The sequence below is a fragment of the Malus domestica genome, chromosome 03, assembly GCF_042453785.1.
Source record: "Malus domestica chromosome 03, GDT2T_hap1".
NCBI lineage: Eukaryota > Viridiplantae > Streptophyta > Magnoliopsida > Rosales > Rosaceae > Malus > Malus domestica.
In genome coordinates, this window is record NC_091663.1 from 3,436,388 (window position 1) to 3,456,076 (window position 19,689).

A 19,689-nucleotide genomic window follows, 5' to 3' on the forward strand; every position below is an offset into this window, starting at 1 on the left:
TAGGCCTAGCGCACAAGAGCATTTGCGAAATAAAATAAGAAAGAAAAATGCTGACTTTGGGCCGGGGCTTAAACTTTCAAATCATCTTGATTAGGAGGTCCAACTAAGTAGCATTCATATCGAGAGTTAAGGTTTTGTATTTGTCGTTTTTTAAGTATAGTGATAGCGTTAGTGAGTTAATTAGTTAGTTGTTAGGAGAAAAGAGAAATGAGGATGAACCTACCATGATGCGTAAACACAATTACCTTCTGTCACTGTAATAAAGCATCATATGCAGTATTATATACGTCATTAGTAAGATCATTTCAAAGAACTACTTGTAATAACGAACTTGCAAAATAGAGACCAATGCATTGGAGGTACACCTATGCGGTCGATCACAAATATAGGACATAAATAGATCATACATTAGCTCAGGCCTCCAAATCTCAAAAACAACCCTACCAAAGAACTACCTTGTAATAACAAACTTGCAATATATAGATAAATGCATTGGAGGTACACCAATGTGGTCGATCACAAATATAGGACATAAATAGATCATACATTAGCACAAGCCCTGAAATCTCATAGACAGCCCTAGCAAAGAACTACTTGTAATAGCGAACTTGCAAAATAGAGACCAATGTGGTTGGTCTCAAATACAGGACATAAGTCATACATTAACCACAAAATGACTAGGGAGCTATTGAGAAATCAAATCTTGTAGAACCTGAAAGATGAAGTTGGCTTACGCCCTTGCATAATCCATCGGTCTCATTTGTATGAAATTTAAGGAGATTCCCAAAACCATTTCTAACATGATCAACACTGTCGAGGATAACGTTCAGAAGCTACAATATTCGACGCCAGATGCCCCAGAGAGATCGTAGAGACCGAAGTTTTTTGCACCCACTAAAGACGCTCCTCGTAGATTTGCACCCACAAAAGACGCTCCTCGTAGATTTGCACCATAAAAAGTAGAACCACACAAATTGGCATCGTCAAAAGTAGCACCTTCGGCATCCACATGCTTGAAATTAGCAGACTGAAGATTTGCATCTGAAAAACTCACATTTCTCAAACATGCAGAGCTGAAGTTAACTTCTGACAGGTCCAATTTTGAAATATTAAGGCCAGAAAGATTAACCCCTTGAAGATAATTCTTATTAGACGAGCATCTACACGACTTCTGTGAATGTATGTACTTGATAACGTCGGTGCGTGTAAAATCTGCATCCGACGCAGTATCTTCCTTACTATCAAGGACATCAAGTATTCCATCAACTAAATCAAATAGTAGATAGTATTTTGCCTCCTTAACAAGTTCTGCATATTGAGAATCTTCTAATTTAGGAATCTCGCCGTCTCTTAACCAATTAAGAATGTGCCGGAAATGTTCTCCATCCTTATCGATGAATACGTATCCCTTCTTATCTTTGCACTAAGTGTGTCGACCGCTAAACATTGCAGCAAGCATGGAGTCGGGTTGACGCTGAGTTAGAGTACCGACGGTGGTGCAAAACTTCTTTCCTCCCACATTGAGGTGAACCAAGGATGAAGAATCATAGACCTCTGGCATTGCTTCAAAACTTTGACAGATGAACTGAAACTGATGCAGGAAATTAAGAGTGAGAATTACAATATCAAAATCGCATACGAAAAATTATAAAAAAATAAAAAAAATTCGCCCAAGGGTATAACTTGAAACCTTCTCCGCTGCAAAGAATAACAACAACAAAAAAAATGAAAATTTATCCAGCAACAACTAACGGAGAAATATCTGTAGTGGAAAAGGATCTCTTACAAATCTAAACGTACTTATAAGTCGAAAATCGAAGATCATATGGTTAGTGATTCAATACAAGGGTGAAATACGAAGAGTCGAAAATCTTATGTATTCCCTCTTGATATGAACCTTTAATTATTTTAATTATTTTTGCACTCGTTCACCACTTTGATATGAACATTTAAATAACACGACTTTATTTGGAAAATAAATGAAAAGAATACCTACGATTGAAAATATTTTTACCTTATAGCATCTCCGACAGAGATTCAGTCACATTACTATAAAAATCAGTCACGAAGAATGGTTAACATTAAATGACACACTCTGATCCGATGTCAAGATAGACACCGAAATCGAGATGTGTTGGCCGTTACTCAGAAGGTGACATAACCATAACGTGCATGCATATACATAAGGGGGTAGTCCTGCTCGATCAGGGCCGGCCCAGGCCCGGTGCAGGCAGGGCGACTGTCCGGGACCCAAAATAATTGGGGGCACCAAAATTATTAGGGTGGTATATTTATATATGTTTTCATAAGAGTATAAATTTATAAAATTTGGTTCAATGACAAAGAAATTTAACTAGAAATGGTGGTTTTGTTGTTTGAAATTAATAAGGAGGTCTTGGGTTCAAAACACCTTATGTGCTTATTTACTTTTCAATTTTTACGAATTTTTGTTTGTTTGTTAATTTATTTTTAATTAGTAGCTAGTAGCTATGTGGGTTGTTATTTTTAAAACATTTGTTCCAATTCAAGTCTAATCTTCAATAAAGAGTAATGCGTTGACCAAATTTGCAAATCATATGACGTGTCATCAAAAAATTTAATTTAGTACCCATTTATTACTTATACATATCAATTAAAGACTCAAAAGCATCATTATTTTTTTAGTCTCATATTGATAAGGTTAGTAAATAAGAAAAAACACCTCACAATTCATACAAAAACACTTTAAAAGTTCAGATGGAAAACAAAACTCATATTTATCTACTTGTAAACCCAGAGTTTTTTTGTTTCCTTCTCACGATACAAAATAAATTAGTTTTTCGATGTTTCTAAATGATTAAGTTTGAAGTGTTTTTCTAAGTATAATTTTATCGATACCTTACGTGTGAAAACAAATAATTTTCTTATATTAAATGAGGGCACATTTTGTGGCGTTGCTCTGGGCCTCAAAAATCTCTAGACCAGCCCTGTGCTCGATGGCAACTAATCATAGCTGTCGCAAGTTTGCCTCAACGTCAATATGATCTCTGCCACTTAAGTACTGAGGGGCAAAAAAAAATGTAACTATAACGAAAAGCTCCCGATACGGTTTACTTTAATGAAAAACCACATTTTTACACTAAAAAGTCAATCCTGTTACTATTCACTTGCCTTTTATTTTGTCTTTATCGTTAAAACTCAGAGTTTTCAAGTCATTTTCATTAGTTTTCTTGAAAGAAAAAAAAAAGATGTGTATGGACGAAGAATAAAGTTTTTTCAAACATTTTGTTTTTTGAACCTACTAACCTTCCTGTTTTGAAAACTAAGCATGTCATAGAAACTGAAAAATCGATACATGTATATATACTAAATTGATACTTAGTGGTGGTATAACACATAATTCCATATACTAGTGGTAACCAGGGTATGCTGAAAATGTAGTCATACACTAGTCGTAGCTAATGTAAGCTGAATAATACAGTCATACACTAGCAGTAACTAGTGTAACCAATCATGTCATTATCCTTGGTGGACCAGTGTTCCCATAACACTGAAACATCTAAACGAATTCAATTATTTTCCACTCTTCCAAACTAGAAGAAAGACAATCCTTCATAGTTTTTGTTAAACCCACCACAAATCTGCCCCTACTTCGAAAGTTAACCAAACACCTCCAATTCCAATTACTTTTCACATGATCTTCAACGAAAACAGTTCACACAAATAACATAGCCTCATAAATTAGACGAGTCGGATTAAAAACAAGAATCTAAATTTAACCCAAATCTGTAATTGACATATTTAAGGAACCATTACGTAGAAATGAAGCCGAGAAGAGGATTAAACTTCTCTCTTGGCTTAAGGTCGAGTTCCGATGAGTTTGGCCGGACTTGAAGTTTTCTGGCGAGATTTGCTCCCTTTCTCGCCTTTCTTCTGCCTTGTTTGGTATTTTTTTGGGGGAAATCGAGGTCACAAAACGTGTTGGGCTCGACGAGGGCTAAGACTTTGATATAAGACTTGTCGAAAACGGTGACCAAATGAAGGAGATGTGAAGATTTGAGTTTGGGAAAGCAAAACGGAGAAGGAAATGAAGAAACATCGGCTGTACTTCTGGGTAAAGCTGGTTCTACACGCATGGAGGACGAAGATGCAAGTTGATAGGATTTAGAAGGTTTCTTCGAAATTACTAAATTACCCTTTGATTTGGAAAGTTTAAAAATTTCTCTTTCGGACTCCAAATTTTAATCCGTTTACGCTCACGCATTCGTGATAAATACTACAAGTACAAGTTTACATAATAAGTTATAAGTGTCAAGCCACGATGATCAAAGAAAGTCAACATTCACCCAATCAGGGGCATTTTGTCATTTACCACATTTGGGGATTAAAATACCCTAAAATTAGGGATGGCTCGCAACACTAAATGCTTATTTGTCATTATATGGGATGACACAAAAGATAGATGCGTTATATCAAAAATGATGTTGTGACTAAAAGTTTGAATTTCGTTTAATATTCTAGTAATAAGGTATATTAAAATCAAACCAGCATTATAATACGCATGCATGATTACATTTTGGCCACTCCATTAAAGCGTCATTTGCAGTATTGTATACGTTGATAGTAAAATCCTTTCAAAGACCTACTTGTAATAACAAACTTGCAAAATAGAGAGCAATGAATTAGAGGTACACCATTGTGGTAGGTCACAAAAAGCCAAACATAGGACAAGTAATATTATACATACATCAACCCTTTGCAAGTGGTTTAAATTAAAGAAATAAAAATTAGATTCATATAGCATCCCAAAAGCACTTCTAACATGATCAACATTGTCAAAGATAACTTTCAGTACCTACAATCTTCCACGCAAGATGCCCCAGCGAGATTGTATTTTTCAGCACCCACAAAAGAAGCTCCTCGAAGATTTGCTTCAGAAAAAGTAGAACCATCCAAATACGCATTGTCAAAGGTAGCACCTTCAGCATCAGCGTAGTTGAAATTAGAAGATTGAATATTTGCACCTGAGAAACACACGTGTCTCAGACATGCATAGCTGAAGTTGACATTTGACAGGTCCAGTTTTGAAAGATTAAGGCCAGAAAGATTAACCCCTCGAAAATAAAGCCTAAATATGCCATCATCCAAGCGTGTAGACCACTTCGTTTTTGAATATATGTGGTTGATAACCTCGGCACGGGTAAAATCTGCATCCAACTTCTTATCTTCCTTACTGTTCAGGACACCAAGTATTCCATCAACGAACCCTAGCAGTTGATAGTACTTTGCCTCCTTAACAAGTTCTGCATATTGGGAAGCTTCTAATTTAGGAATCTCACCGTCCCTTAACCAGTTAAGAATGTGCCGAAAATGTTTGCCATCCCTATCGATAAAAACATATCCCTTCTTATCTTGGCACAAAGTGTGTCGACCGCTAAACATTGCAGCAAGCATGGAGTCGGGTTGACGCTGAGTTAGAGTACCGACGGTCGTGGAAAACTTCTTTCCTCCCACATTGAGGTGAACCAAGGATGAAGAATCACAGTCCTCTGCCATTGCTTGGAAACTTTGAGAGATGAACTGATACAGGAAATCAAGAGTATAACTGGAAAACTTCTCCACTGCAAAGAATAACAACGAAAGAGAAAGAACCATTACGAAGCAACAACTAACAGAGAAATATCAGGACTGGAAAAGGATCTCTTATAAAACTAAACCCATTTATAAGAGTTGAAAATCGAAGTTCATAGGGTTGGTGAACATATTCAATACAAGGGCGAAATACGAAGAGTCGAAAATCGTATGTATTCTCTCTTAGTTATGTCATAACATAATTGGTGAGAAGTTTAAATGTTTAAGCGTCCAACCGATTCTGTCATGACACTTGGTGTACCGGGCCGTGTTTCCAGTGCACTAAAAAATCTCTCCTTCTACACCTCACTTCTAAACCAATTCAATTATCTTCCACTCTTTCAAACTAAAAGAAAGCCACTCCTTCATATATTTACTCACGTAACTTCCAAATAAAATCTCATTTAGTTTCTATTAAACCCAACAAGTATAATAAGAACGAAAAAATTCACCATTTCAAAACCAACCCACCACAAATCTGCCCCTACTTCGAAAAATAACCAAAAAAACAGTTCACACAAATAGCATAGCCTCATAAAATCAAGAGGGAGTTAAATCAAGGCTAGGGTTTTCAGATTTTTACCCCAATAGCTCCAAAACTGGTCTTCGACGCCTAAAATTTACTGCCACGATCTCAGTTCGACGCCTAAAATTTACTGCCACGATCTCGACATATATTACACGAATCGGATTACAAACAAGAATATAAAGTTAACCCAAATCTGTATGTGACGAATTCAAGGAACCACTTACATAGAAATGAAGCCCATGAGAAAAGGATTAAACTTATCTCTTGGCTTAAGGTTGAATTCCGATGAGTTTGGCCGGAATTTGGAGTTTTTCGGCGAGATTTGCTCTCCTTCTCGCCTCTCTTCTGCCTTGTGTGGTGATTTTTGGGGGAAATCGAGGTGACAAACGTGTTGGGCTCGACGATGGTTTAGATTTTGAAATAAGAATTGTCGGAAACGGTGACCAAATGAAGGTGATATGAAGATTTGAGTTTAGGAGAGGAAAAGAGAGAGAAATGAACAACAGCAGCTGTACTGCTGGTTCTACATGCAGGAAGAAAGAATACTAGAAAGTATTACCAAATTGCCTTTTTATTTGGAAGGTTCATAAATTTCTCGTTTGAACTTTAAATTAAATTCCTTTCGCGCTCGCTCGTTCGTGAAAACGAGTATGGATTAGGGGTGGGTTGGAAAACCGAAAATCAAACCGAGATAAAAAAAACCGAATAAAAAAAAATATCGAATTGAATATGTTGAATCAAATCGAACCGAATCTGGTTGGTTTGATTTCAGTTTTTGTGGTTTGAAAACCTAACCGAACCGGGTCGAAATCAAACCAAACCAAACCCAAATCGACAGAAAACCAAACCAAACCGAATAGTAATTTCGATTTGGTTTCCGGTTTTGACAAAAAACCGAATCGAACCGAACCGAACCCACCCCTAGTATGTATATGCTTAGATCATGAATTTGGATTTCATCCGAGTTTAAATTATGAGGATCCTAGAAATGTAGTTAGAAATTATTTTAAATTTATTTATTTAAAATTAAATATATATATTATATAATAAAAACTGATCGCATAATTTATTATAAATGATTATAATTTAACAGGAGTGTGCTATCCACACACCTCTTTTTATTTCTCACACACCCCTTGTTAATTTCTACCCTTTAATATTCTTCAATTCACCTAATCCAACGATCAAAACTTAAAATGATGTGTAAGAAGTAAAAAATTGTATGTCGATATCACATCTCTATAAAAATCATTAGAATTCCCATAATAAAAAATGGAACAGAATGCCCATCCTCAAATCATCTTTAATTCATAAAATAAAGCTTTAAATTCCGCCCTCAGCCTCAGGAAGACCAAATCATTTGTGCGAGTGGACTGGTGCGAGTGAAGGCCAAAACCCCCTCTACCCACTCTCCCACGCGCTTGTTTGAAAAGCCACACCTGTCTGTGCCGGCGGGGGTCCACACATCATTTCTTTTTCTTTTTCTCCTGTCCACCCTGCCATCATTTATGTTGGAAAAGATCCTCTCCGAATTCTTTCTTTAAGGATCCAGTGGATTTCATGATCGTGTCATTTATATTTATATTTAAATTTTAAATTTTAAAATAATTTAAATTTATGAGATCAATTTTCATTAGATATTATTTATATTTAATTTAAATTTTAAAATAATTTTTTATCGCATAATATACGATGAACGGACACGATTACGAAATCTTCCTGAACTCCAAGAAAAGAATCTGACGATAATGCTTTTTCATTTTTGTCTGCCACTTGATTGCAACAGTTTTAATTGCAACGGTCGGATTTATGTGACCGTTGGTGATCCAATGGTTATCTTTCAATTTTTTTCTTATAATCCCACAGATGGGATTAAATGACATCAAATTTAACAATAAAAAAAATTAACAATTGAAGCAATAGTTCATCAACTAAAAATTCATTACCATTGGTCCCTCAACTCATCAAAACGTGCAGCTACGGTCCCTCAACTAAAAATCTATTACCAATGGTCCTTCAACTTTAATCCAACTAGAGAAATGGTCCATCAACTTTAACTCAATTAGAGAAATGGTCCCTCAATTTTAATCCAATTGTAGCAATGATCATTTCCAACATAACTCATTTTGACAAAATTTTGACGAAGTTGACGAAAATGACCATAGCTACACGTATTTATGAGTTGAGGGACAAATGGTAATAGAATTTTAGTTGAGGGACCATTGCTCCAATTTGATTAAAGTTGAGGGACCATTGCTACAATTTACTCGATGAATGAATGTTTCTCCCAAACACAAATAAAATCACCATGGGCAGAATCTGCCCTTTTTCTTTCCACTTTCCTTTCCTTCATCGTAAACCATAACTCCAATTCTGTCATTACACTTGGTGTACGCCGTATTCCCAGTATACTGAAAAATCACTCCTTGTGAACCTCACTTCTAAACCAATTCAATCGTCTTCCACTCTTTCAAACTAAAAGAAAGCCACTCATTCATATACTTACTCACGTAAGTTCCAAATAAAATCCCATTTAGTTTCCGTTAAACCCAACAAGCATAATATTCACTTTAAGAACGAAAAAAATCAACATTTCAAAACTAACCCACCACAAATGTGCCCCTACTTCAAAAATTAACCAAACACCTTCAATTCCAATTACTTTTCACTTCCTCTTCAACGAAAACAGTTCACGCAAATAACATAGCCTCATAAAATCAAGAGGGATTTAAATCAAGGCCAGGGTTTTCAGATTTTTACCCCAATATCTCCAAAATTGGTCTTCGAAGCCTAAACTTTACTGCCACGATCTCAGTTCGACGCCATCACCTTGAAACCTCAACGTATATAAGTGACGAATCGGATTAAAAACAAGAATCTAAAATTAACCCAAATATTAAGTGACGAATTCAAGGCACACTTACATAGAAATGAAGCCGAAGAGAAGAGGGTTAAACTTCTCTCTTGGCTTAAGGTCGAGTTCCGATGAGTTTGGCTGGATTTGAAGGGCTTGTTTGGTATTCTATTTGAATTTTTTTATAATTTTTCAAAATATTTCTTAAGAATTTTTCTTGAAAACAATTTTCTTTAAGACTTAAAAATTTGTTTGGTATGTGATTTAAAAATTCTAAATTTTACAACTTAAACTTAAATTGGACAAAGATGTCCAAAAAGAGGGGGTTGAGAGAGAAAGGATAGATGAGGAAAGAAAGTAAAAGATGATTGGAGGAAAGAGAAAGAAGTGAAAGGATCATAGGAGATAAAGAGGAAGAGGAGTGAGAGAATGAACTGAGAGAATGAAGAGAACGGATTGGAGGAGAGACGAAAAAGGTAAAAAAAGAAAAAAAGAAAAAAAAGAAGGGCGAGAGAGAAAGAAGAAAAGAGAGATAAATTTAGAATGAGAAGGGAGGAGGGAGAAAAAAGAAAGAAGTGAGTTTAAGTTTAAAAACTCACTTTTTGTGTTTTTAGATAATAGACTATATTTTTTAGTTAATCTTGAATTCAGTTTTTGAAAATAGTACTACCAAACAAGTTTTTAAGAGGCCTAAAATTTGAAAATTGTTTTTGAGTTTAAAAAGTTGGATTCAAATAGAGTACCAAATAGGCTTGAAGTTTTCTGGCGAGATTTGCTCCATTTCTCGCCTTTCTTCTACCTTGTGTGGTGGTTTTTTCTTCTTTTTTTTTTTGGGGGGGGGGGGGTCGAGGTTAAAAACATGGTGGGCTCGACGAGGGGGGGGGGGGGTGGGGGATCGAGGTTAAAAAACATGTTGGGCTCGACGAGGGCTTAGACTTTGATATAAGATTTGTCGGAAACGGTGACCAAATGAGGGAGATATGAAGATTTTAGTTTGGGAGAGAAAAACGGAGAAGGAAATGAAGAAACAGCAGCCGTACTTCTGGGTACAGCTGGTTCTACATGCAGGCACAGGGAAGACGAAGATGTAAGTTGTTTAGCTTTAGAAAATTTTGAAATTACTAAATTACCCTTGATTTAGAAAATTCATAAATTTCTTATTCCCAACTCCAAATTTTAATTTGTTTACACTTACGCGTTCGTGACGAGGATTACTACAATAATCTGTTTAGAGAATAAGTCATACGTGTCACATTCCGTCAATGAAAGTCAACATTCACCCAACAAGGACATTTTGGTCATTTAACACATTTGAAGATTAAAATACTTTAAGATTAAGAACGAGTCGTAACACTAAATGCTTATTAGTCATTGTAGGACTGACACATAAGATATATACTAAAAGAATAATGTGACTTAAAGTTAGGATTTGGTTTGATATTCTAGTAACAAGGTTTATTGGTTTTTTTTTTTTTACCTTTCTCGAAGTAACAAGGTTTAGTGTGATAAATACAATTTTCATCAATCAATGTATTTTTTCGATAACTAAATCAATTAGTCACAGGATTTTCAATCACTAATCAACTTCAAATCTTTTTCTTGACTAATGTTTTAGTCACATACTTTTAGTCATGACAAACTCTTATTTTTTGCTAACTCAATGAATCATAGTTGTAGACAATGTTGTCTGAACCACTATAAAGTATTGTATTTTTATACCGACGTTGCATGTGATATGATTGATCATCGTCAAATCATAAAACATATGAAGTCCACCAAAAAAGGAGAATCTCTCGGGTTTTATTAACAATATGGATCAGATTATAAACCATTGAAAACCTTCGAGGTCTCACAAGATTACCAAACTTCAATAACAAGAAATGTTCTTGAGTAAAACGTTTGTCTCTCGTACTAGAAAATAATAAAATTTCTCTCCCACAGTGAAAGCCTTTCTCTCCATCCCCGTGAGAGTTTTTTTTAGCCTGTGTGCTGAGCCATATTCAAACTTCGTCTCCTCTACCGCCGGCCCTTGTCAAGGCCCGGGTCGGTGGCTCTTGGGTTTAGTTTCCCTGCAATTTTTCCGTTGATCATCTCCAATATGTGCTTAAATTATCAAAATCCTATGCCATCAATTCCATTTTCTATTCATCATCTTTCCTATCCTCCACCTCCTTGGCTTTCCTCAAACCCATATGATTTCAGATATGTAGCCACTTACCTCAAACACGTTTTGACACTATTATCTCAGGATGTGCGTAGAGCTCTAGTGCAAGTGTTCACACCACCACTTCTCATGGATCGGGTTGTACATTTTGTTCCGGCGCTAGTGTTTACACCACCACCTCCCATGGATTTGTCTTCGACGACTTTGTTGCCTTCAATGACTTTGTCGTTGATGAGTTCTCTCACTAGCTTCATTTGGTTTGTTACTGGTCTGTCATCTATGATGCTTTGTGAAGGTTGTTGGAGTTGTCTTTCTGTCATTTTTTAGGAATTGTTTGGCTAGATTTTGACTTTTGTTAGACGGGAGTTTTTCAGCGATGCATCGACGACAGTCTCAAGGAATTTAGGGTTTTATGTTTCTTTTGTTGTTTATGGTCTCAAACTTTTGTTTTGGGGGGTCCAAGCTTTTTTTTGGGGCTTTTCTTGTAATTGGACCTCAACCATTTTGTATTTGGTAATAACTCTACCGCTTTTACCAAAAAAAGGAAAGAAAAAAAAGTTCAATAACAAGAAATAATAGAAAAGCTTAACCTAAATTAAATAAATAGATGGGAAGCAAGTTATGTAAGAATATGGTTGAGAATTAGACAGAAAAATGACTTTGAGGCACGTTAATACGTTTTCCTTAAAATAATATTTGCCCCCACTCTAATATGAGTTTGCTAACAAGTCTAAAGCAAATCACTTCTAGAATACAACAAAGTTTGGGAATTTAGTTTAGCAAGAACTTAAAATCTTCTAAAAGGAAACTGTATGATTTTGATGGAGAGAAAAAGGATAAGAAACTATTGTTTGAAAAATTGTATATCTGATCATGCAGCCAACTTGGGCTATATATAGTTTATATGGTACCTGTTGGACTTATTCCAAAGTGTGCATAGAAAAATCACATCCTTCAACTGAAAGTGTGTGAAGATCAAATAAATCTTTCAAGCATCCTTTCATTTCTACCGAATGGATGAAAGCATGCTGCCTTTTCATATATGTGCCTTTCACCAAAAAGGCGTAACCTTCTGATTGAATGATCCAAGGGACATAACCCTTGTTGTCCTTCTTCAATCCAAGAGATACGACAATTAGGTTTAATTGCCACTCTCATTTTCTATACACGCAACACCATATATATATATATATATATATATATATATATATATATTTATTTATAAATACACAACAAGTTATCACATCGCCAGTCTGCCAAAAATGGCTAGAACCTACTAGTACAAGGCCTTTTTTGGGAGCTTTCTCAAAAAGTCCAAAACATTAATTTTCAAGAAATGCCACAAACAAGTAGTGTATAGGATGTGTTTTTTTCTTGAACAAACGATATTTTTACATTAAAGAGAATGAGATGAGCTTAGTTCCACAGTGAATTGGCAATAAAGTGATTAAAATTCGTCTTTGATGAGAATCGAATACAAGACCTCTCACTTATGAGTGAAGAGGATAAGAAGAATGTGTTGTCTACACACGTTTTTCTACTTATACACGTAAAATTTTAAATCAGAATAACTTGAAAATTTCAAATAAAGTTTAATAAAAAATTTAGAATTTTTCGAAATCTCAAACATCCTAATTTTATTCCTTTTTTTTTTTTTTTACAATTACTCGACTTCGGTAATTTTTTGAATTTAGAAAACCAATATACCATTAATGCATGTATCGAACGACAAAGTTTAAAAAAAAAAATTCAGTCAAGAATAATAATATGATACTCGTATCACATTTTTTATATCATATTGGTGCTGCTTCTCTAATAAAAATGATATTTACATATAATGGTGAGCTCTATCTCGATTAGAAAGATGATACAAAAGTAGTAAGTGTAACATTACTTTAAGAATGAAAAATAATTCTTTAGTTGAAATCGAATTTACCATTCCAACTTGCAATTAGTAAGACATAATAGATTTTTCTGTGTGTCCAGAACACGGTCACATATATCATATGAAGAAACATTTAAAAGAAAATTCATATAGTATACTACCCGTGTTAAGGCACTTAGAAAACCAACAGGATCCGAGGATCCCGGATATCTGGAAATCATGTTCATTAATCATATATTGTATGATCAATTTTTATCAAGTATTATTTAGGTTCAATTAAAAAAGTTAAAAAAAAATTCTAATTCAAGTACAATGAATGATAACGATTGATAAATCTTCGAAATCCTCACAAAGAGGATCCGATTCATAGAAAAATATATCCAGAGGCATAACCACAGGTGTTTTTGGTGACTCGAACGGTTGAAAAAAGTAAAAAAGCGTAGTACTAACGCATGGCAAAAAACAAGAATGACAAATGAGAAGGGTAAAACTGAGATTGCAAGCTTTTGAAGCAAACAAGGAATGCGTGTAATTACACAGTGAATCAGAACAGGGAGAAGATGGAGAGGAACCAGAGGACTGTTGATTTTGCAGAATTGTAGAGCGAGAAAGAGGGGAGAGAGAGAGGGGGGATTGGGGTTTTAAGTTGTGGTGGTGGTGTTGGGGAAGAAGATGTCAGGCGAGGAATACAGCGATGAGACTCGTCTGCTGCGATCCTCCAGCGACATTATCAAAGACGACAACGCCGGCGTTTCGGCAGAGAAAGACAGCGACTTGGAAGCTCAAGAGGGATTAATAAGCTGCAGGAGAAGCAGTATTAGTCCGACCAGTAGAAGAGGCGGAGTCGGAGGCTTCAAAGATCTGCTGATCAAGCATTTGGACGGCGTAGGGGGGCTTTCCGGCCGCCGTCTCAGTATCAAGCGCGGCCGAGATAATTCCCCAAATCACGGCGGCAGAGAGGTTAGAGGTCAGCTTTCCGCTGTAGATCACCACCACCATCATAACCAGCATCATCAGATTCAGCAGCAGCATCATGAGTCTCCGGCCGGAAGCGACGGTAATGACGAGCTTGCCGATAGTGCCCCACCGGAGTGGGCGTTGCTTCTCCTTGGTTGCCTTCTTGGCCTCGCCACGGGTCTCTTTGTTGCCGCATTTAACAAAGGGGTAAGTTTTCGATCCTTCGGAGCCTCCGATCGTGTAATACCATTGATGTTTTGATGATCCAATTGTTGCCCATCATGACAAAACTTGTAAATTTTGTAAAGTTATGCAAAAGATGTGAACTTGTTGCTTAGGTTTTCGATACTAGTTACGGTTCTAAGAATGCTTCAAAACCTCCAATGTTTAATCCCAGTAATGTTTTGGGAGATCCAGTTGTACCCATCATGAAAAAAACTTGTAATTTTTATGAAATTATGCAAAAGATGTGAACTTGTTGCTTAGCTTTTCAGCAGTGTATTTTGTGTTCGATTTGTTACGTTTCTTAGAATGCTTTATAACCTCCAATGCCTGAATCCATTGATGTTTCGGATATCCAATTGCTACCCATCATGAAAAAGCTTCTAATATTTGTAAATTTATGAAAATATATGAACTTGCTGCCTAGTTTTACAGCATTGGTTTTTGTGCTTGACACTTATTGCGGTTCTTAGAACGCTGATTCTGCACCATTTCCAACCTCTATTCTCAGTTAGAATGTATTATGTTAGATCAAAAGTTGTTTTTATTTGGAAACAATGTCAATGGTTTTGATGGGCTTGGTTCTTATGGTTGGCAATAAGGTATAAAAATGGTGTGCTTCTCTGCATGGTTTTTGGCTTGTAGAGTCTGTAAAAGTATATGTGTCAGTTTCGGTTAATTCTATTGTTTAGCTTCTAGAATCTGCCCTTTGTGATTAAACTTACAGTGTTTCTAAGTTAAGAAAAAAAGAATGTGTGAACTTGTTGCTTGTTTCTGTGCCAGTGTATGTATGATGCTCGGTGTGATTGAAAATGGTCTACATTTGGAAATGATACCAATAACAGATAAAAGATGGTGCTTCTTGGTATGGTTGCTTAGCTTGTAGTCTATATAACAGTATGTTTGTTTTAGTTTATTCTTTCACATTGATTGACGCCCTAGTGCTCATCTAGGTACATGTTATACATGAATGGGCCTGGGCTGGTACTCCAAGTGAAGGTGCTGCATGGCTCCGTCTGCAGAGACTGGGCGATACTTGGCATCGAATTCTCCTAATACCGGTCACGGGTGGGGTTATTGTTGGCATGATGCATGGTTTACTTGAAATATTGGACCAGATAAGGCAGTCCAGTTCCTCTCAAAGACAAGGATTTGATTTACTTGCTGCAGTCTTTCCCTCAATAAAGGCTGTCCAAGCTGCTGTCACTTTAGGTACCGGTTGTTCTTTGGGTCCTGAAGGCCCTAGTGTAGATATTGGAAAATCTTGTGCCAATGGATTCTCATTAATGATGGAAAACAACAGAGAAAGGAAGATTGCCCTTGTTGCAGCAGGTGCAGCGGCCGGAATTTCTTCAGGTACTACCTATATTTTCTTGTCCACAATTTGTTTGTATTTGGTTTTTCAGTTTTTCTTTTTTCGTTTCCTTTGTCTACGTGCTTTACGATAGTTTACGGGATCTTTTGTTTTGCAACATCCAGCTGTCTTTGAGATCATGAAATACAAATTATGTTGGTAACGAGTGTGCTATTTATTGATGTTAATCTTGGAATTTGTTTGCAAATTAGAGTAACATTTCTGAGAAACTTTACCTTCGATATGAGATGCACTCATATTTTTTTCATTCACAGTATGTTCATTTGTGTCCCTTAATCACAAATATGAACAAATTTAGTTTGTACTCCTAGAACAGTGAGGAACTTTATGAATTTCTGTTTTTACCAGTGAACAAGTCTGGTAGTAAACTTTTAGGATTTTTTCTCTTCAGGTTTCAACGCGGCAGTTGCTGGTTGTTTCTTCGCTATTGAAACGGTGTTAAGGCCTCTTCGAGCAGAAAACTCACCTCCATTCACAACTGCAATGATTATTTTGGCTTCTGTTATATCATCTACTGTATCTAATGTTTTACAAGGGACTCAATCAGCGTTTACAGTGCCTACATACGATCTAAAATCTGCTGCTGGTACTTGATATTCTCCTCTCTTTCTTTCTTTTTTCTCAAATTACAATTTTTTTTTTCGTTTTCTTCAATAAATATAATTGGTAATATTAATTAATTATATGTATGTATAATGTATGTACGTGTTTACTATGTTTTCAATTTATTTAGGCATATAGGTATATATACATTATCTGATTTTATGTGCACTCATGTGAAGTGTTCCTCAAACAACTATGGTAAAAGTTGTGTGCTTGAGTGTTTGGTGAGATCCTTGTTGGAACACTTTTGATCTGTTACTAACTTGATGGTGGGGAACAGTCACATTTCATATGATTTGTACCACATTTTCATTCCATCAGTTCCTTTTTTCTATTAATCAATTGTTCAAAGTGCAACTTGGTATGAAAATTTCCTAGGACATCTAAACTGCTGAATTTCTCTCTTGCATGCAATTTTCAATTTTAAGATAAATGATTTCGGTGCATCTGTTCTGAGACTTCTTTTTATATGTTTTGATGTTGCCTTGTAGAACTTCCTCTATACCTGATATTGGGAATGCTATGTGGTGCTGTAAGTGTAGCCTTGACTCGATTGGTTGCTTGGTTCGCAAAGTTCTTTGATTTTATCAAGGAAAGATTTGGTCTTCCAGCTGTTGCCTGCCCAGCTTTAGGTGGTTTAGGAGCTGGGATTATTGCTCTTAAGTATCCTGGAATTCTGTACTGGGGTTTTACAAATGTTGAAGAAATTTTGCATACTGGGAATGCTTCAGCTCCTGGAATCTGGCTGTTAACTCAGTTAGCAGCAGCTAAAGTTGTGGCAACAGCTTTATGCAAGGGTTCTGGGTTGGTAGGTGGCCTATACGCACCAAGCTTGATGATTGGTGCTGCTGTTGGTGCTGTATTTGGGGGTTCAGCTGCAGAACTGATAAACTCAGCGATTCCAGGAAATGCTGCTGTTGCCCAGCCACAGGCTTATGCACTGGTACAGTTCTTTATAAGGGGCTCGTTTTGATTTCTGCAGTGGTAAATATATACTTTAGTCCATACGATATGACTGAAATAGTTTTAAACTTTGGTAGGTTGGAATGGCTGCTACACTAGCTTCAGTTTGTTCTGTACCATTGACGTCAGTTCTGCTTCTGTTTGAGCTCACAAAAGATTACCGGATATTGCTCCCTCTCATGGTATTCTTCTGCTGATATAATTTCTTAATTCTTGTATTTGGTGCACAAGTTTTTAATGCTTTGTGTTAATTTTTTGTTTCGTGCAAGTAGGGGGCTGTTGGATTGGCGATATGGGTGCCCTCTGTGGTAAACCAGGAAAAGGAGACTGAACCATCTGAAACACGGAATTCAGCAAGAGTTTATTCTTATGTTTCGGCTGATGAAGAAAAAGACGAATCTAATTGGAGACAACATGATGATGGAGATGATTTGGAACTCTCTGTTATTGGAAACAATTCTGACTCCGAATTAGTTAGTGAAGAATTGCTTCTGGAAGATCTAAAGGTTTCACATTTCTTCTTTAAAGTTGTTTATCAAGAGTTATTTTTCTCACTCACTCACATGAACCGGCCCTCAATAAGTAATTTAAATTGTTATCGATTAATTTGATTTTGTTTCATTTTCTTTTGTAACTGCAGCATCTCTATTCATTTTTTGCTTTCATTCTACCTGACTTGCTCACTTGTTTATCCCATCTTATATCAGGTTTCGCGAGCCATGTCAAAGAAATATGTGAAGGTTCCTGTGAGCTTGACTCTGAAAGAGGCTATAAAATGCATGCATGAGAGTCACCAGAATTGTCTGTTGGTGGTTGATGATGAAGATTTTCTGGAGGGAATATTAACATATGGTGCTGTTAGACGGTTTCAATCAAAGAAGTCTAGCGATGCATCAAAGAGCGAATCTAGATTTTTGGATGTATGTGATAATGTGCACACGTGTTTTGTCTTCCATAAAAGTCGTACCCAGTGCACAAGGCTCCCGCTTTACGCAAGGTCTGGGAGAGGTGAATGTTGGCTAGCCTTACCCCCATTTATGGAGAGGCTGCTCTCAAGTCTCGAACCCGAGACCTATCGCTCATGGGCGAAGGCACTTGCCATCGCACCAAGTGTTTTGTCTTCCATAAGTTCTATTATTAGTTAATCCCTAGTTTCTTTATTTCATAATGTGTTGGTGTGATTTCTACTATAAAAGTTTGTAATCTTCTAATTATATCTGAATTTGGAATCTTTGCAGGCAAATACATGTCTTGTTTCATCTGTTTGTACTCGAGGAATTCGCTATAGAGGACGAGCGCGTGGTTTATTTACCTGTTATCCGGACACAGATTTAGCAATGGCCAAGGAGCTAATGGAGGCCAAGGATGTAAGGCAGTTGCCTGTGGTTAAGCGTGTCAGAGAACCACCAAAAGAAATAAAGCGAAGAATCGTTGCTATTCTTCATTACGATTCAATCTTGAACTGCCTCAGGTTTTCATTACATTCTCACTTTACGGTTATATGATATAATACCTTGTTTCCTCTCCTATATTAGATGCCTGTGCTTAAACTACACCAACACTAACAACCTTACCCTTCACCTCATATATTTTAATCTGATTGTTCTCTTTTACTTTCCACTCTTTCGTCCAAACCGCAAAATACATACCTTAATGGCTGTATTCGAATCCCGCTTCCCCTTTTTTTCTTTATCTCCGCTTCGGTGTAACCAGAAATGTGAAATTGCCTATTCATTAGTTACAATTTATGCTTGCACTTGACTAAATTTTGATGCCACAATTTGTCTCCTCTGGATGATATCGTGTTTATGCAGAGAGGAGATAAATCACAGGAAAACAGTTCAACATAGAAAAGAGAATCTCCACGAGATTACCAATGGCCTTTAGCTTTTAGTAACAGAGCCGATGCCAGACCTCAGTGTGAGACAGCCAACGTGAAAGAGAAGCTCAAAGCTCCGAGCAAAGTGAGGGAGACCAAAAGTTGATATGTCAGACTGGTTTTTCCTTCGCTTTTGTGGAATTTGGCTTCGGAACGAAGTATGTATTTCCGGTTCCTTCGTTTGAGGCTTGAAATTTTGTACGGGGTATTTTTGATACCACATATTCTTTTTATGCAACCTACTACTTTGTTCATTGTACATGGAAAACACAAACCTTATAAATGAAATTCATAATGCAAGCTGAATGGTTGGATATGGTACTCCTTTTCTTTGGTAAAAGACCAAAAACACCCTCGATGCGCAACGGCCATCGGTTGTTTTTATATAAACTAGCATACGGGCATACACAGAGTGAGAATTTTTTATTTTGTTTTTGAAATAGGAGAGGAAGAGAGTGATAGAGAATGTGGGAGTGGAAAGTTTTTTTTTTTTTTTTTTTTAATTTTTAATTTTTTTTTTAAATTAGAGGTATGTTAAGATTACATGTAGGTGAGGCTTTGGAAAAAAAAACAGCAAAATTTAGTTGTGTGAAATTACATTTCTGCCCCATATTTCTAATTTATGTTCTATTTTAATTAGAGGGTTAA

The 19,689-nt window shown here is 36.4% G+C and overlaps 2 protein-coding genes and 1 pseudogene across 6 annotated transcripts; 1 reads left to right on the forward strand and 2 right to left on the reverse strand.

The window, feature by feature from the left end:
• Positions 1–582: 582 nt before the first annotated feature.
• LOC103407679 (FH protein interacting protein FIP2-like) lies at positions 583–4,012 on the reverse strand (annotated as a pseudogene).
• A 627-nt stretch (positions 4,013–4,639) lies between these two features.
• LOC103417595 (FH protein interacting protein FIP2-like) lies at positions 4,640–6,785 on the reverse strand. Of its 5 annotated transcripts, none has more exons than XM_070818782.1 (3): positions 6,364–6,506; positions 6,194–6,276; positions 4,640–5,600 (listed from the first exon to the last, which is right to left on the reverse strand). In XM_070818782.1, exon 3 carries the CDS (start codon positions 5,533–5,535, stop codon positions 4,828–4,830), a length of 708 nt encoding a protein of 235 aa, XP_070674883.1. In that variant the 5' UTR covers positions 5,536–5,600; positions 6,194–6,276; positions 6,364–6,506; the 3' UTR covers positions 4,640–4,827. The 5 variants fall into 5 exon arrangements, with proteins under 5 accessions (XP_070674883.1, XP_070674882.1, XP_070674884.1 ...); XM_070818781.1 differs by having other exon boundaries at positions 6,194–6,266; positions 6,364–6,504; XM_070818783.1 differs by having other exon boundaries at positions 6,194–6,233; positions 6,364–6,494.
• A 6,633-nt stretch (positions 6,786–13,418) lies between these two features.
• Positions 13,419–19,362, forward strand: LOC103407681 (chloride channel protein CLC-f). Its single transcript, XM_029099525.2, has 9 exons — positions 13,419–14,206; positions 15,175–15,577; positions 15,988–16,182; positions 16,691–17,142; positions 17,240–17,344; positions 17,435–17,668; positions 17,870–18,082; positions 18,401–18,633; positions 18,977–19,362. The coding sequence occupies exons 1-9, from the start codon at positions 13,715–13,717 to the stop codon at positions 19,047–19,049; spliced, it is 2,400 nt and encodes a 799-aa protein (XP_028955358.2). The 5' UTR covers positions 13,419–13,714; the 3' UTR covers positions 19,050–19,362.
• The last annotated feature ends 327 nt before the right edge of the window (positions 19,363–19,689 follow it).

Coding starts and splice junctions, on each gene's coding strand:
- LOC103417595 (XM_070818785.1), bottom strand. CDS start 5,535: ATGGCAGAGGACTGTGATTCTTCATCCTTGGTTCACCTCAATGTGGGA.
- LOC103407681 (XM_029099525.2), top strand. CDS start 13,715: ATGTCAGGCGAGGAATACAGCGATGAGACTCGTCTGCTGCGATCCTCC. Junction 15,578..15,987: donor AGCGGCCGGAATTTCTTCAG/GTACTACCTATA, acceptor TTTTCTCTTCAG/GTTTCAACGCGGCAGTTGCT. Junction 17,143..17,239: donor AGCCACAGGCTTATGCACTG/GTACAGTTCTTT, acceptor AAACTTTGGTAG/GTTGGAATGGCTGCTACACT.